Source organism: Ovis canadensis, chromosome 13 (genome assembly GCF_042477335.2).
Source record: "Ovis canadensis isolate MfBH-ARS-UI-01 breed Bighorn chromosome 13, ARS-UI_OviCan_v2, whole genome shotgun sequence".
Classification (NCBI taxonomy): domain Eukaryota; kingdom Metazoa; phylum Chordata; class Mammalia; order Artiodactyla; family Bovidae; genus Ovis; species Ovis canadensis.
This window is the reverse complement of record NC_091257.1, coordinates 84,747,371-84,764,947: the sequence shown is the minus strand read 5'-3', so window position 1 is coordinate 84,764,947 and position 17,577 is coordinate 84,747,371. Positions and strand designations below refer to the sequence as shown.

The following is a 17,577-nucleotide window of genomic DNA, read 5'->3' as shown; positions in this document are numbered from 1 at the left end:
CTCTTGGTGGTGTGATCTAACGTGTTCCTCTGTCCCCTGTGTTTCCTGGAAACTCAGATTCAGAGGCTGGATCACAGTCACATTTGATTTTTGGCCAGAAGTCTTCATGGATGGTGGTGCAACCTCTGTTGTATCAGATCCTAATGTCTACACGTTTCTCCTTTAAAGATGTTACAATTGATCAGTGGCTTGCCCCGCCGTTCTTAATGAACTCCCTGCTCCCATCTCTATTTCCGTGGCATGAGAACTTATTTTGCAAAACAAGTCAGTAGAGAACATTGATCCTATCAAGCAGGTGTGGGAGCAGCAAGGTCTGATGACAAACATACTGATTTATAGCAGCCAGCCCAGAGAAGAGGTTTTATTTCTCTGCGTCTCGATTTTCTTGACTGTAAAGTGGGGCTAAGAATATCTTTGAGAACTAACAGATGGGGGAATGTCTGATAGATAATGTCAACACACAGTATTAAGTGCTAACTGTGGATTAACCTGCTTAATCTTCCCAACAATTCTATTCTATGAGTTCTGTTCTGCGTATGGGGGAGAGGAGACGCAGAGTGTTTAGGTAACTTGCTTGCCCAAGGACAACACAGCTCAGTAGAGCTGGGATTTGAACCCAGGCAGTCGGGCTTCAGAGCTTGGGTTTCCACGCAGGATGCTTGTTGAGCCATTGCAGGGAACGGGCAGCTGTTAGTTTCTACCCTGTGAGGTATGCAGGGGCGGAGTAAGGCAGCCTTCCATGGCCAAAGGTGGGTTGCTCTTTCAGTTACACAAATTTATTATTTCTGTCCCTCACTGCTTTAAAGTGGGTCAGAACCAGCTTGACAAAGCCACCCCCTAGGGAGGGGACCAGAGGTATAAGGCCCCACTGACATTCGAATGAGATTTGACTTCCCCAGAAAAATTCTTTGGAAGCCCAGAGAGGTTAAGTGGCTTGCCCAAGATCACATAGCAAGTTTGCCTCTGAGCTAGGATTAGAACCTCAGACTCTCTCCAGCCTGGGGCCACTGTGTCTGGACCGTCCATGCCTGTGTAGAGGGGCTCTCTCTCTCTTTACTGCCCACCTCCATACCCACGAGTCATGTTCATGTGGGACAGAACTGCTCTGGGAAAATGGACAAACACCCCTGTCAAAGTCACTGTAGCCATTTAACACCTTCCTGGCACATCACAGACCTTCCTTTCTCGGTCACTATTGTAGAAGTCTAGGCCTGCTAACCTTGTCCTCCCAAAAGCATTCTGAGAACCAACCTTTCTTCTCCCTTGACCTCCATCGTGAAGCAAAAGCAAATTAAAGTACTGAGACAGAGATTGAACCTGGTCCTCCTGGCTCAAAGTTCACGGAGGGCTGGAAGTGATGCCAGCACATCCGCCATGACTGTAACCCTATCTTCCAGATGAAGGAAGAGAGGCTCAGAGAGGGGTGGTAACCCAAGGAGCTCACACAGCCTTGCCTACAGCTTGGGCTGCAGTACAGGCTGGGTCTGTTCCTCCTGCAACCTAAGAGGAGGTCCCCAGGGTGGTCTCCTGTTGGGCTGATAACGAAGGCCAAGACAATGATGAAATGTGCTTCTGGCGCCAGTGTTGGTCGCTCCCCTGCTGCCTCGAGCCCTGGGCACTCGCTCAGTAATGGACTATGGCTGATCCCAGGACTGACTGGCAGCCAGCCTGGAGATCCTCAGAGGAAACCTGGAAATTGTGGCCTCCAGCCTGGAGACAATGTCCCTTTTGGGCACCTGTGGGTGGGGAGGGGGCTTCTGGTTGTCCCAAGGTGGGAGTGCCTCTGAGCCCATGGGATGAGGGGAGATGAACCCCAACCACTGGGATGGAACACTAGATGAGCCTTCCAGACTGCAAAATACAGAAAACTGTCAAAATGCCAGCTCCTCATTTCCTTTCCCTGCTGTCTCCCTGTCCTGCGCTCCTGGCTGGCCAGCATGATAATCTGCACCCTTGCCAGGGTGGTATTGAAACCACTAAGAGGGTTAAAAGGTACCCTCAAATACCAGGCTGTGATCCCAAAGTGAGCCAGGCCACCATCACTCCCAAGACAGAAGAGACGTCCCTGAAAGCAGCCTGCACACAGCACAGGCAAGGGCACAGAGGCACGAGCCAGCTGAGAGCTGCACAGGGGAGAGGAAGAGAGAGCTTCAGGGCAGTGCTGCTGGGAGGGCAGACCTCGAAAGCGAGGCAAAAAGCTCAGACTTTACCTGGTTGGCCACAGAGATCCACTGAGGGCCTCCAAGGGGAGGCAGAAGAGAGAAACCTGGGGACCACCCAGAGTCCTGGATCTTTCTTAAATATGCCGAGCCAGGTGACAGGCAAATAGAAAACGGGAGCATCTGACCTTTTTCTAGGACACCCAATATTTATGCGCTTTGCTCATCACCCAAATTTTATTCATTTACCCAAAGAGTGCAAAAAAGGCGCTTGAGGAAACTGCTATAAATCTAGTGCAAGTCACCATGGTAACCTGATTAGCAGCTAAATTAAGTTCATGATTAAGAAGAAATAAATAAAAATAACTCTCCTCCTTGGCTGGGGCTACCCACTGGGCTACTGACGGCTGAGCAGATGCTGAGGTCTTGGAGGGCCAGAGCCTGGGCCCTCAGAGATGATTGGGCCTCAGTGGGAGGGATAGATTTACTGCAGAGAAGAAGCTGGGAGCTCACATGAGGGTTGATGAGGCCCCTGGTGGCCAGGCTGGGGAGTGCAGACTGTACCCCTCAAGGCTAAAGCTATGGGTCTCAGGAAAAGGGGCCCATATCCTCCAAGACAGTCTTCTTGATGCCCTGGACCAGCCTTCATGTATCAGAGCATCCTTTCTACGTGTTGTCATCTCTCCAGTTCTCGGTCCCCATGTTCTGGTTGTTAGGGACCCCAGTATGCCTTAGACCTGGTTTGGGTCCTGGGCAAGCCCGGTTTAGATGGTAGAAACATATAAAATAGGAACTTTGGACACAGTGTGATAAACGCAAGGGTGGAGGTCAATAAAAGGTACTATAGAATAATGGACCAGTTGGGGGACTTCCTGGAGGAAGAGAGTGGTGGAAAAAAACACATATGTAGCTGCTGGAGAGTGCCTACTTCAGGTGAGCATTCTGGGTTTTCTGTTTGGAGCTGATTGGCAGGATGTTGGTACCCCAGCACCAACATGGAATGGGCTGGTATTGCCCCTGATGAGACGTGAGGGGTTTTCTTGGGGGCTGGTGTGGTTAACACAGCTCAAGGATCAGCAGAAAGAGAGAGATGGGCTTCCCATTTACCCTTTCCAAGTCTCCTTCTGGCCAAAGCAGCCTAGCGTAGTGGTTAGTCAAATAGACTTTGAATCTTCTTCCTGTCTCTTGCTAGCTATAGCCTCTGGCGAGTGATTTTGTTTACTTGAGCTTCAGTCTCCTGGTCTATAAAATGGATGGAAAGTGAAAGTCACTCAGTTGTGTCCAACTCTTTGTGACCCCATGGGCTACACAGTCCATGGAATTTTCTCCAGGTCAGAATGCTGGAGTGGGTAAGTTGTTCCCTTCTCCAGGGGATCTTCCCAGCCCAGGGATGAACCTAGGTCTCCTGCATTGCAGGCTGATTCTTTACCAGCTGAGCCACCAGGGAAGCCCAGGAACACTGGGGTAGGGGTGATGAAAGTTTCTATCTCACAAGGTTACCTTGAATCACTGAGACGATGCAAGCTAGATGTGGTCCGGGCCTTCACAGGTGGAAAACAGTAGGGTGCTTGCTGCTGTGAGCTTCCTGCCCTGGGGAGGCCTTGCCCTGATTGGGGTTGGGGGAGAAATGCTCCCTTCGCCTCCTTCAGGAGAGACTGCTGCAGGGAGCAGGGGTGACTGACAGCCCCAGCCTCCGCCCCTCTGGCTCCCCCAGTGTGTTCAAGCTGAGGTTACATTTCCTCTCCATTGCTCTCAGCCAGTGACGGAGCACAGGGGTGATGCCGAGGTGATCCCTTTCCTACATGATGTGAGGCACTGTCCCAGGAATGCCTCACCAGCCTGGTCGAACCTTTTCTAGAATAGGGCTGTGGTCTGCACGCCTCTCCCCTCCTGCCCTCCTTCCTTGCCCCTCCCCTCTCCTCTGTGTCAGGTCTGCCTCCGTCGGAAGCTCCTCCTGCTCCCTCATCCCTCATCCTTCACAGCTGTGTCTCCAGTAAACCTCTCGTGTGTCTAATCTGACAGCTGTCCATCAGGAGAGCCCCAAAGGACACAGAGGGTCAGGGGACATGTCCCTCCCAGAAGTGGATGTGATGGAGATAAATAGGAGACCCAACAACAGGTCACAGGGGTGCCTATAGGTGGGGGGGTCAGGGCCTTCAGGGACGCCATGTCTTGTCTCTCCATGTCTTGCTTTCAAGCCTGTGTGTGTGCGTGTGTATGTGTGTGTGTGTGTATGTATGTGTGAATGTGTGTATGTGTATACGTGTGTGCACAGTCCATGCTTCCATCACTGCATCGACCATAGCGTAGTGACAAAAAATGTTTTCACCAGAAGAAGATGAGTTCCCGTCTGTCCCCCGACTTAGTCCTGCAGAAGACTTTGTGCACGGTAGATGCTCAGTTAAAATAATCCGAGTTTCTACGGGAGCTCTATCTAGCCTACATTTTTCTTTGAACCAATGTTATTTTCATTTTCAGGTATTTTGAATCCCATCGCGTTAGCTTATTTAAGCTCTCTTATCCTTTGTTTTTGTGACAAAGTATGTATGCATTTGTTGTTTAGTTGCTAAGTCATGTCCGACTCGTGATCCCATGGACTGGAGCCCACAAGGCTCCTCTATGGGATTTCCCAGGCAAGAATACTGCAGCGGGTTGCCATTTTCCTTTCCAGGGCATCTTCCAGACCCAGGGATTGAACCCATGTCTCCCCCATTGGCAGGTGGATTCTTTACCACGGAGCTACCGGAGAAGTCCATCTCTCTGTGTGTGTGTGTGTGTGTGTGTGTGTGTGTGTGTGTGTTAGTCCCTCCGTCGTGTCTGACTCTTTGTGACCCCATGGACTGTAGCCAGCCAGGCTCCTCTGTTCATGGGATTCTCCAGGCAAGAATACTGGAGTGGGTTGCCATTCCATTTTCCAGGGTATCTTCCCAACCCAGGGGTCGACCCTGGGTCTCCTGAATTGAAGGCAGATTCTCTACCTCTGAGCCACAGGGAAGCCCAGGACAGCCACACAGAAGGGTGACAGCAGTCTTGCCAGCAGAGCCTTTAAGCCGCCCCTCAGTCTCTGCTGAGCCCTCGGCCATTCCCCTTTCCAGAAAGGAGCCAAAGGAGCTTGGTGTCTCTCAGCTCAGCTGGACAGGATGAATCTTCTTTGGGTCCCCTCCTCTCCTCCCAGGCTCAGCCACCATCTCTCCCTCCCTGCTCAGCAAGATCAGGGAAGCTGCAAACCCAACCCTTACATCAAAAGGGAACTTGAAAAATACTTGGAGCAAAAACTGCTAACTGTGCATCCTTGCTCCATGCTGCCTCTGATATTAAATCAGGAAATGGCACTGAACAGTCGCTCCAAACACAGAAACAGGGTTGTCAACACAGAAACCAAAAGCAATCTCTAATGGGCAGAGGTGAAAGGGACCTGGCGTGGGGCTGGGATGAGGGGCTGAGACCGAGGAAGGGATCCCTGAGCCGGGCTTGTCCGTGCCGTTTCTCCAGCGTCTAGAATAGAGCCAGACTCCCAGTCCTGGGCACGGAGAGCACCTTGTCTCCATGAGAGAGAAATAAGAAATCGAGCATGTTATTTAAACCTTTGGGATACTCCTTTTAATTTCTACAGATATTTACTGAGTGCCTATGATGTGTCCAACAATGAAACAAACGAAAAAAAAAAAAAAGCCTCCCCATTTGGATGATTTAGCTATGACTGGGGTCTGACTCTGGCATGGCAATGTTGGCTCCTGAAATAGCCTTTCTGAAATAGCCCACCAAATGCCTGAGATGGTACCTCTGTTCTGTGTCTTTGTTTGGGCTAAGCCTAACCCTGGATCTCCCTGTACATCTATGATACATTTCTGCTCAGCCTTCAAAGCCTTAGTTAAGTGCAGCCTTACCAGCCAACCCTTCCCCTAATCCCCTCCAACAGAACCAAGAGCTCATTTGTTGAGGATCTGGCTGCATTATAGATGCATCGTCACCACACTTCTCCATCTGCAATGGCAGGGTTTGCAGCTCCCTGGAGGGGAAGAAAGAAGCCATGCCCATTCCTTTGCCTCATCTCCCAGTACTAGTCACAGAATGGACTGTGACTAAAGCAGAACTGAGCAGAACTGAGACAAAAAAATGAGAAACTGTGATAAAACCCGTTGGTGGTGTGGCTGTGGGGAAACAGGTTACTTTCATATATTTTTGGTGGAAAATTCCAAAGGGCCAATCTTCTTAGAGGCTAATTTGCATGTTAACATTACAAATGTGGTCATCTTTCTTTCCATCCAGCAATTTCATTCCTTACTATCTATTGCAGAGACACACTTGCACACATGCAGAGAGGAGCATGTAAAAGCAATTTGTTGCAACATTGTTTGCAACTGTGAAAGATGGAACAGAGCTTAAATGTCCATAAATATAAGACTGGATAAAAAACTACAGAGCATCCATTGGACAAATTGTTGTGCATTAGTTAAAAAGAAAGAAGTAGATCTCGCTGTATTGACACAGAAGTTGCTGAGTAAAAATAAAAAGTGAGTGGTAGCTCTAGACATAGATGTTAAAACTACATTGTTGCATTTTTTACAATGAGAAAGTAGGCTTGTATATCTTGTATAATTCATTTTTGAAAGAAGAAAGGGAAGAAAGAGATGGAGCAACCACTGTCACTCCTGGCTGAAATAAGCACGGGCTCAGGATGCAGTCGAACAATATTATTCCTTTCATCAGCCCTCGACAGCAGTTTCAAGCCACGAGAAGGTCCCACACAACTTCCCCTGTGCCCAGAAGCTTACTCTCTGAGCTGTGATGAGAATGTGGTGGGAAGCTGGAGTCCTGGACCCCTGAAGAACATCCAGGTAGAGGAGATGGGAAGAGGGGAGCTCGGTGGGATGGAATCACTCACATCAACCAGATTTCTCCCGACTTGGTCCTTGCTCTAAAGAGGAAGGGTAAGGATTGGTTTAGGAATGATTGTTAACCATGGGAGAGGAGGGCATTCAGGAAAAGCCCGAGGGTTCTGAGACATCATATTGCAAGGAAGCATCTGTGTTTGTCTACTTGTTAATCCCCTCCTTCTTCCTTCCCTCCCTACCCCCTTTCCTCATTCTGCCTTCCTTCCTTTTTCTCTCTCTTTCTTTCGGTCTCTATCTCTTCCTTCTTTCTTTCTTTTTTCCCTTTCTTCCACAACTGTAATCCTGTCCCTCCTGGTACGAGACACAGAGATAACTCCATCACAGCATTTTTCTCTAGGATCTCATGGTCCAGTTCTACACAATTTCTCAAAGCGTGTTTCTTGGACCCCAAACATCAGAACCACCTAGGGAACTTATGAAAATGCAAATGCCTGGGCTTCACGTAGACCCATAAAGCTGGACTGTAGTCAGGAATCTGGGTTTGCAACATGTTTTCTCAAGCGAAAGACATTGGGTTGAGTTGACCGAAGCCTCTCCTTGACCTTCCTGGTATTATCTCTTAAGGCTTAGCTCAAACTTGACAACCACATTGTGAGGTCAACCCTGATTCAGCTAGGAGAGGGAAGGAATCGAGGGGGGCCCTGCCACGTGACTCTAGTGTGTCTATTTCCGCCAGAGTGACCACAATCTTGCTTTGGCTGCTGGACTCGTCTTTCCACCTCCATTCCCAGCTGCATCACAAGTCCCTCTAAGGTTGAGAAGAGCCACAACAGACTACCTCGTCTAAGGCCTTCAGAACCAAGGGACTGGCTCGTTTTGGGCAAGGGAATGGCAGGTGCACACGCCTGGTGGAAGACAGAGCTTGGGTTATGGCAGGGCTTACAGAAGTGTACTTGGAGCATTTGTGGGGCAGTGGGGGGGGGGGACAGGTCCAGAGAGGGATGAGGTGGGAGAAGTTGGCAAGAGCAGATAAATCATTCATGGCTTGAAGCCCATGCTAAGGAGTTTAGCTCTTTGTCCAAATGTCGAAGGAATCTGTAATTAAACCCGGGGGAGGGGTGAAGTTAGAATAATCAGATTCACATGAAAACTGGTTCTACTATACTGTGGAGAAAATGAAAGTCTGAGCCAAGACCTCTGTAGTTATCTAAGCAAAAGATGAGGAAGGCTTGGATGAGGGTGAAGGCATTGGACAGAGAAACTGAGGTCTTAAGTGATGGCTGGGAAGTAAGGGAGGAAAGACCCAGCCCTGGAGAGCAATGATGAGGCTCTAGAATCTCTAATGCTGTCCTTCCAGGTCTTGGGGAGGGAGTGGTCAGGGAGGAGCCCTCCTGGTCCTCCTCACTGGCCTTGAGTGACAGTGAACTTCTCATCAGCTTCAAGCCATCTCCGCCCATTTCACCACCACCATAGGGATGGATGGATGGGGGCTGAAGGTCAAACAGGCTGATGGTACAATGTAGGACAGAGGTAGGATGAAGGATCAAGGCCATGATTAGAGGTCAGGCTGTCCTTTACCAAAGGATGGGACCTTGGAGAAGACTCTGCAAACTCTCTCCCCTTTGGCTTGTATCCTGCCCCAGTTTCTAACTTCCATTCTCCAGCCCCATCCCTCAGGGAAGAGGAAAGAGAGCAAGAGTGAGCTCAAGGATGTTTGAGTGCCATTGGCCAGAGGACCGACATGTTCATCACTGCCTGGATAATTGAGCTCTCGGCAGAGACTTGGCAAGCTCTAGAGACTCAGCCGTGACCTGAAAGGAACCACCAGGTCTCTGGAAAGCTGGAAAACCTGACCCAGAGAGCAGCTGAAGTACTGTGTTGACACTGGGTCCCGGGGTTGCCACCCAGTTGAGGTCAAGACCACAGGCTTCATAGTGTTCAGGGTACTGGACTCAGGGCCTGAAGCTCCAGCTGGTCACTGCTGTGTTGCTAAAGAAAGCACTTACCTCTCTGAGCCTCCTTTGTGTAGGGTGGTGATAATCCTCCCCATCTCCAAGGGCAGTTGTGGGGACTGAACAAGTTGATAAAACTCTTTGGACACTACTATACATCTGTATTTACTTACCTGCCTACCTATTTCTGTAAAACAAGGATAATCATAGTCCCTACCTTATAGAGTTGTGAGGACTGAAGGAAAAAGTGAAGGATAAAGGCTTTCAGAATCTCTGTACAGATGGGTGTGGATATTATGATTAAATATCCCATCTATATTGGAAGCTAGCGGGGCTTCCCTGATGTCTCAGTGGGTAAAAAATCTGCCTGCAATGCAGGTGACACAGGAGACGTGGGTTTGATCCCGGGGTTGGGAAGATCCCCTGGAGGAGAAAATGGCAACCCACTCCAATATTCTTGCCTGAAAAATCCCATGGACAGAGGAGCCTGGTGGGCTACAGTCCAAGGAGCTGCAAAGAGTCAGACATCACTGAGCAACTAAGCCGACACTGGAAACCATACTGCCCAGTGGTCTTCTAACACAGTGCTGTCCAACAAGAAGAGAATATAAGCCACAGATGCAATTAAAATCTTCTAGAATTCACATTAAAACGAAGTAAAAAGAAGCAGGTAAAACAGTTTAAGTGATAAATTTCCATTCCCAGCATGAGTCTGGGTCGTGGGGGAGTGGGGGAGTCCCTGCCCCTAGGGAAGGAAGCTAGGGGTATCGGAATCCACTAAGTCCTTTGGATGCATAAGGCCACCAAGACCCAGAAACCCAAGAATGGCTTTTAGGAAGCATTGGGTTGGAATTCGATGGCCACTGTATGCAGCCAGGAACAGTGGAAATGACAGCTGCCTTTGGGAAAGAGGAGGAGGAAGGGAGAATTATCTGCTACCTCTTCTTGGAAGCCAAAAACCTGGGGAAACTCAGAGGGAGTGCGAGTGAAGGAATCTCCTCTTCCCAATGGGCTTCGCAAAACGTAGGGGAGATTTCAGGGCTCCTTGGAGGAGACAGGTGATCCGATATCTGGGAGATGCAAACGCATACGGCAGAAGCCTGGGGGGGGGTCCCCTGACTCAGGTGCGCCTGCCGGGCACAGCGCACCCTGGGGCCCTTGGAAACACTGGCTTCCGATTGGCGACCGGGGATAGTACAATCTTGCAACCTACTTGGCACCGAGGTGGGGAGTTGCCGTTTCCGTGATTCGAAGCATTCCCTGTGGCGGGCTTCCCTACCCAATACGCGCGCGCGCACGCACACACACACACACACAACTCCCGCACCGCCTCCCACGGCACCCAGTCATGCACAGAGACGCCCACTCCCACACCAAACACCTGCAGCCCTCTGGAAACGAGTGTACGGTGCACGCTGGGGCTGAACGCGGCTGCGGGGAGTGCCGCGCTGGGTTGGAGGCGCATCGGAGAGCGCGCGGGCCACTCTCGGGTTAGCGGGTGGGTTGGGGAGGGGCGGAGGGAGCCGCGCCAAGATCCTGGGACCCGGCAGAAGGCGGTGGACATGCAGTTCCCTTCAGGAATAACTTTTTCGCCCATCCCCACTCCGGTGTCCGGAGGCTCCTCTGTGGCTCGGACGCGCACAGCCTCCTTGATCACCATCTGTAAGCTGAAGAATTCAAGGTGGTGCGCTCAGAAGGCATCGCTCCTGACCCCACCCGGGGTGGGTAGGGAGAAGGGGTGAAAACTTCAATTTAGAGTTTGCGGGGTTAGAGACAGCAAACTGTTCAGAAGACACAGCTAATATATTTGACCCTGGCCGCCACCAGTCCCGCTTGGCTTTCCTTCAAAAGAGGCTTCCTGGCCTCCTTCCCTTCACGTCTCCTCTAGTCCCACTAGCCCTTCTCTTTTATTCCTTTCTTCCCCTCACACCCTATCCCACTCATCTTTCAGGGATGGGGTGTAGCCTCCGGGTACGCCTTGATGGGGATCCCCGCACGCTGATCCCTACAACCCCCACCCCTTCTTGCGCGCCGGGTTCGGAGAACAGGCGCCCTCGTTGGCTAGCAGGGGAAAGACGCCACTGGGATTTGGGGCGCCGCGACCCCGTGGCAGAGTGCAGCAGGAGCCAGGGCGGGGAGGCCGGGCCGCCCCGCGAGGTCGGCTTTTCTGCATTGGCTTTCACTCCGGAGTAACACGCCGGTCTGCTTCACTTTTATCCAGTTTCCAAGTTTTGGGTGGAGGTGGTTGGGTGCAGGGTGGATAGAGGAGGGCTGGCTATTGGGAAAGGTGGATCTTAAACTGTACAGAGACAGCTAAGCCAGAGCCCAGGGGAAGGGAGGGACCGAAACGGGAGACAGAGGCTCAGGGACAAAGAGGAACGCGACCCCCCGGACAAAGCCCGAGTTCTAGACGCTTGGAGAGCGCGGGGGGATGCCCGCAAGCGAGCAGGAGGCTAGAACCCAGAGGGCTGGGGCGGAAGGAATCTTCAGGCCTCCATGTGGCACACTCCTGATACTCAGGTTGGGTCCTCGACAGTAAGGGTCAGACAGACCCGAGGGTCCACCAGGAGGGGCCCAGACCGGCCGGGCAGCCTCAGTGCTCTCTCAGAAGGCCAGAGTGCGCGCGCGAAGGAGGGAGCTGACGGATGGGATTCAGTGGCACCGGGAGAGCCCAGTGCGTGTGTCCGGCTCTGGCCGCCAGGAGCCTGAGCCATAGCCTGCACAGATCCGAGAAGGCCGACCCAGTGTAGCCTCGAACCCCTCATGCCCCTGCGGAGCCGCGGTCCGAGTGCGCTCTGGCTGCGGGAGAACGAGGCAGGGACCCGCAGGGTGCTTGTCCGGAGCGCCCACCTTCGAGCAGGGGCGGGGCGGCGGCATGGCCCGGACTCTCCTGGGAAACAGCCTAATCGTTTCTGCGGAGAGCACCCTTCGCGTAGAGGATTGAAGACCGGCTCTTCCAGCATTACAGCTGCTGATCCAAACCTTTCAGTCCCACTCTTAGTTCAAATATATTAATTTTATTAAAAATAGAAGGCCCAGGGTCACACCTCACTCCAGTCTTACCGGGGGCGCAAGAGAACAGAGTTTTCAAAATTGACAGTATTTTACCTTCTCACACTTAAAACACCACATCTGGCCGTCGCCGCATGAGCGTGCCCACCTGATTCTGGCGTCGGTCTTGCGGGGGGGTGGGGATCCTGCATAGGCGGCGGCCGGGACACACTCACCCAGCGCGCGCTTCTTCTGTCTTTTGCTGCGCTCGTGCAAAGTGGAAGAGCAGAAGGCAACGCCGGAGGCGGGTCGTGTCTCCGGTTACAGCGAATTCGCGATTTTTCCGGCTTCTGCGCCCTGGCCGGGGTCTCCAGAGCTCATATTTCGGGCCACCCTGTACCCAATAGAGAAAGTGCGCAGCGCCCAGGCACTGTATGGATGCTTCGGTGCGGTGCGCTCAGGGGTCTCCGTCTGCGCTCGGGGTTGGTTTCTCATCGGACAATCCTGGGGCCCCTCGCTGTGGCGTTTCCACTTTCGGCCATCCGTCTAATTCGGCCTAGGACCTTCCGGTGCGAGGAGCCGCCTCCAAGCATCCCTCCCTGCTCCTCCGACCCCTGACCCCCCCGGAGCCAGAGCGCGGAGTTTCATGGAGGGAGATCAGCGCGGAACTCGGGGCTGAGGCGGAGGACCGAACTGAGAACCTGTGCGTGGCTCTAGAAGAAACTGTCTTGGGCTCCGGTGCACACACAGACTGCGTTCCGGGCCGCCTTGGGCTGGGCCGGTTGGGAAGACCCACCTGGGTCCGAGTGGTCAGTGGAGCCTTCCCGCTGCGGGCCCCGCGATTCGGCGCGTCTTTGCGCACAGTGGCCACTTGGAGTCGCACTTTATGCCTGTTTGAGCCTCTCCTTCTCCGGCTGACGCCGGGATCTGCTTAATCGTTACAAAACGTTCAAACAAAAACAGGGCCGGTTTCCCAGCAGCCGGGAGCCACCCAGAGCACCATCCTGCACTGGCCTCAGTGCCCAGCCATGGAGAACTCAGTGGATTCTCCGCGTTTGGCTGGGGAGAGGGCTTCGGAACCTTTGGACCAGCTCTTCTCCCGCTCCCTTCATCTCATGCATTTGTGGGTGGGGTGTGCGGGGAACCGAGGCCGATCTCAGGACTCGGCCACCGCACCCGCCAGGAGGAGGACAGCTCCCGCTTGGCCTCGAGGAGGGTCCCCTGAGACTGAGTTGGATTTGAACACAAATCTTGGAGTCCCAACCCCGCCACCCCAACACACAAATATGCGCAGACTTGCAGAAACACAGCTAGGCACTGCACACACGAGGCCGCTCGGCACACGGTGCATCTCCCACCGAGCAGGGGACGCTTGGGAACAATGGACTCGAGAGGTGTCGTCCCGGCGCTCATTCTGAGCCTCTGGGGCTTGGGGGACACGGGTTGGGGGAACCAAGGGTAAAGAGGGAGGAGAGCGCGCGAAGGAAGTGGTGGAGGCGGCGGCCAGGCCTGGGGCAGGGAGGGGGCGCGCACCGAAGGCGAGCGGGCGGGGGCCGGGACACCGAGGGGGGGGTGTGGGGGCTGGGCCCGGGCCGGCGGTCCCTCTCGGCTTCAGCCCTCCGCCAGGCCTCGGCGGCTCTCCGGCTGCTAGCGCCGCCAGTCAGCTGACTCGGGGGGCGGAGGAGCTGTCAGGCGCGCCCCGCCCTGCGCCGCCCGGCAGCGGGGCCCGTGCAGCCATTGGCCAGCGCGCTGGGCTGCCCTGGCCCCCGCGCCCCGGTGACATCAGGGAGGCGATAAAAGGCAGCAGCGGCGCCGGATCCCGCACAGCTGCACCGCCGGGCTGCGAGCGGCTGCGATCCAGAGAGCCCAAGAGCAAGAGAGCTAGAGAGCGAGCGGCTGGCGCTTGCCCGGCGCCTCCCCTCCGCCCAGCCGCGCGCCCCGCTCGCTTCTCCACCCACTCCCGGCCCTGCCCGGCCCCGGCGCGGCCACAGCCCCGAGCTCTAGGGCGGCGCAGGCAGGCTCGGGATTCTCCGGCGCGCCGCCGCGTCCCCAGACAAAGGCTTGGCCGGCGGCCCCGGCCCGCTGCGCCCTCGGCTCCTCGCCTCCCGGGCTCGCCGCTCTTTGCCCCGGCTCCCGGCTCGGCGCGTCCCGGCCGGCCGCAAAGTTTCCCGGGCGGCGGCGGCGGCTGCGCCTCGCGTTAGCGATGGCCGCGGAGCTGAGCATGGGGCCGGAGCTGCCCACCAGCCCGCTGGCCATGGAGTACGTCAACGACTTCGACCTGCTCAAGTTCGACGTAAAGAAGGAGCCGCTGGGGCGCGCGGAGCGCCCGGGCCGGCCCTGCACGCGCCTGCAGCCAGCCGGCTCGGTGTCGTCCACACCGCTCAGCACGCCGTGCAGCTCGGTGCCCTCGTCGCCCAGCTTCAGCCCCACCGAACAGAAGACTCACCTTGAGGACCTGTACTGGATGGCGAGCAACTACCAGCAGATGAACCCCGAGGCGCTCAACCTGACGCCCGAGGACGCGGTGGAGGCGCTCATAGGCTCGCACCCAGTGCCCCAGCCGTTGCAGAGCTTCGACGGCTTCCGCGGCGCGCACCACCACCATCACCACCACCACCCACATCCACACCACGCGTACCCCGGCCCCGGAGTGGCTCACGAAGAGCTGGGCCCGCACGCGCACCCGCACCATCACCACCACCACCAAGCGTCGCCGCCGCCGTCCAGCGCGGCCAGTCCCGCGCAGCAGCTGCCCACTAGCCACGCCGGGCCTGGCCCGCACGCGGCGGCCGCGGCGACGGCGGCTGGTGGTAGCGGTAGCGTGGAGGACCGCTTCTCCGACGACCAGCTCGTGTCCATGTCCGTGCGCGAGCTGAACCGCCACCTGCGGGGCTTCACCAAGGACGAGGTGATCCGCCTGAAGCAGAAGCGGCGGACCCTGAAGAACCGGGGCTACGCCCAGTCGTGCAGGTATAAACGCGTCCAGCAGAAACACCACCTGGAGAATGAGAAGACGCAGCTCATTCAGCAGGTGGAGCAGCTTAAGCAGGAGGTGTCCCGGCTGGCCCGCGAAAGAGACGCCTACAAGGTCAAGTGCGAGAAACTCGCCAACTCCGGCTTCAGGGAGGCGGGCTCCACCAGCGACAGCCCCTCCTCTCCCGAGTTCTTTCTGTGAGTCGTGGCCGCTCCCGGCCCCCACCCTTGCCCCGGCCCGGACTCCCCCGTCCCGTATCCCCAGCCCCGGACTCCCCCGGACCCTGTCCCTGCCACGGCCCCAGCCTTGACCTGTTCGACTAGAGGGAGGAAGGGCGCGCGGGACGCGGGCGACGGGAGGGCGCGCGGGCAGGCAGGGGACCTTGGCCAAATCGAGCGCGGCGCGCGCCAGCGCCGCCTCCTAGACTCGAGCAGAGCCAGAGAGAGGCAAGGGGGTGGGAAGTCCCAGAGCAACTTTTCTCCAGGCTGGAGGGCGGCAAGGCATAGTCGCGAGGAGTCGCCAAGGCCGTCTGGAGACTCCTGGCTTCCTGAACTTTTGCGCGTTAAGCCGGGGCAGCTGCCTCGCAGTCCGGAGCGTAATCCAGCCCAGCAACAGAGCAGCGAGGAGAGGAAAGGAGAAGGGACCCTGGCGGCCCGTTCCGGCAGGCGCGAGGCGAGGCTGAGCGAAGGAAAGACAGAGGCGAACCTCTCTGTCCAGGGTCCGGAGAACACTGGCTTTCAGCCCCGAGACGCGGGCCTCAGTTAGGACGTTCTGCGCGCAAATCTCATCAATTTTATTGCCTGCTCGATTATATAGAAAAAAATACGAAAATCTGCATTAAAAATATTAATCCTGCATGCTGGACATGTATGGTAATAATTTCTATTTTGTACCATTTTTCTTGTTTAACTTTAGCATGTTGTTGATCATGGATCATAACCCCCTTGTTTTCTTTGGGTGAGAAGGATCGCAGTTCGGAAACTCCGGCGGGCGGCCGCTTGTCCGGTTGCAGTCTATCGGCTGTCGGCTTGTAAATACCCGCCCCGCCAAACCGCTTAGAGAACGTGGCAGCAAGTGGAGTGTCTTTGTTTGGGTTTATTATTACGGCATTTTTTTTTCTTTTGTAAGTAAAAAACACAAAAGTTCTGGGTATTTGCATCAGAAAACAACTTTGTCTTGGGGCACCCTTGGAAGTTGCATGTTTCCCCCCCTCCCCCACCCTCTTTGGTCCTCCCTTCCTCCCCGACTGTTTGACTTTTCAATTTTGTTTTTGATGGGAGAAAGAGGACTGGGGTCCCAGTTCCTGAGTGCCAGGGCAGGGCAATTGCTGAGTACCAGTGTGTGCAGAGTTTCACACTCGGGATGTGCAGGAGTGCCCTCCTGTCAGCTGGTCTTAGGGCTCAATTGACACCCCTAACAAGAAAAGGAAGGAAAGCAGGTCTTGCTTGCCTTTTATTGCAACCGGAACCACTCCCAGGGTCCCCACGACACCCTCCAGGCCGGCACTCATTGCTGGGGCCAAAGAGCTCCTAGGGCTACCGGCTTCACCAGCCCGGACAGCCCAACTTATGTTGAACCAACCGCCACACTCAGAAAGTACTAGAAACCCCAACATTGGCAAGACATTTTGCAACTTTCAAGTGCGTTCTTTAGATCTGTATGTGTTTTCTTTCCCTGCTTTGGAGATGGCGGGCGAGTTATTGGTGGTATAACCCCTCCCCTACCCCTTCAGCTGTATAGTAGTTATAGGGAAGATCTGGGTGTTTTTCTTTATTATTACTTTTTTTCTCCCCTGCAGGTCAGTAAGAGGATTTAAGTTGCACTGACAAAAATACCAAAATGAAAGCGTATTTTTTAGTTCTCATTTGAAATTGCTGGCGCTGCTGGCCGGATGCGTTTTTGAGTTTGTATTAGTTGATAAATTAACAGTAATAACAAGATTGTATGAACCGCATGGTGCTTGCAGTTTTAAATATTGTGGATATTTGTCCTGCATTGGAAACGAGCTTCGGTTTTTACAGATTCAACTGTGTTGAAATCAAATTTGCCACAACAGAAATTGTTTTTATTTCATGTACAATAAGGGATCAATTTCAAACCCTGCTTATGATATGAAAATATTAAAACCTAGTCTATTGTAGTTTTATTCAGACTGGTTTCTGTTTTTTGGTTATTAAAATGGTTTCCTATTTTGCTTATTAAAACCATGGAAATGGTGTTTATTTAGAGGATTCTGCGTTCGCCTGACTTTTCTTCTCTTGCCTTTTCAAGAGTTGACCCAGTTTGAGGGGCACTCTCACCCCTCCCTTGGCCAGTGGAGAAATAGCCCAAGTCTGGGTAGACCTCTCTGTTGAGTGTGTGAGTGTGTGTGTACCTGAGCCTTAAATGTGTTTCTGCTTCTCACCCTAGGTACCGACACCGGTCAGGAGCCGGTGTTCGTGAGCAGAGAGGGGGCACATGCCACTTTGGTGGAGCTTTCAGGCTTGGGCACCAGGATTGGTCTACTAGTCTGCTGGTTCTGAGGTTGGCAAAACCAGGAAGCTGGGAGTTGTCACCCTGATGGGGAAACAGGGTATTTCTGGCGATCAGGCTTGCCGGCCCTGCCGTGTCCAGCCTGGTGCATTGGCTGGGGGCAACCAGAATTGCCCTAGAATGCCTGCTCTGAG

At 54.2% G+C, this 17,577-nt stretch overlaps 1 protein-coding gene across 1 annotated transcript; it reads left to right on the top strand.

Annotated features, from left to right (window-relative positions):
• Nucleotides 1-13,703: 13,703 nt before the first annotated feature.
• MAFB (MAF bZIP transcription factor B) lies at nucleotides 13,704-17,115 on the top strand. Its single transcript, XM_069546976.1, has one exon. It carries the CDS (start codon nucleotides 14,141-14,143, stop codon nucleotides 15,110-15,112), a length of 972 nt encoding a protein of 323 aa, XP_069403077.1. The 5' UTR covers nucleotides 13,704-14,140; the 3' UTR covers nucleotides 15,113-17,115.
• Nucleotides 17,116-17,577: the final 462 nt, after the last annotated feature.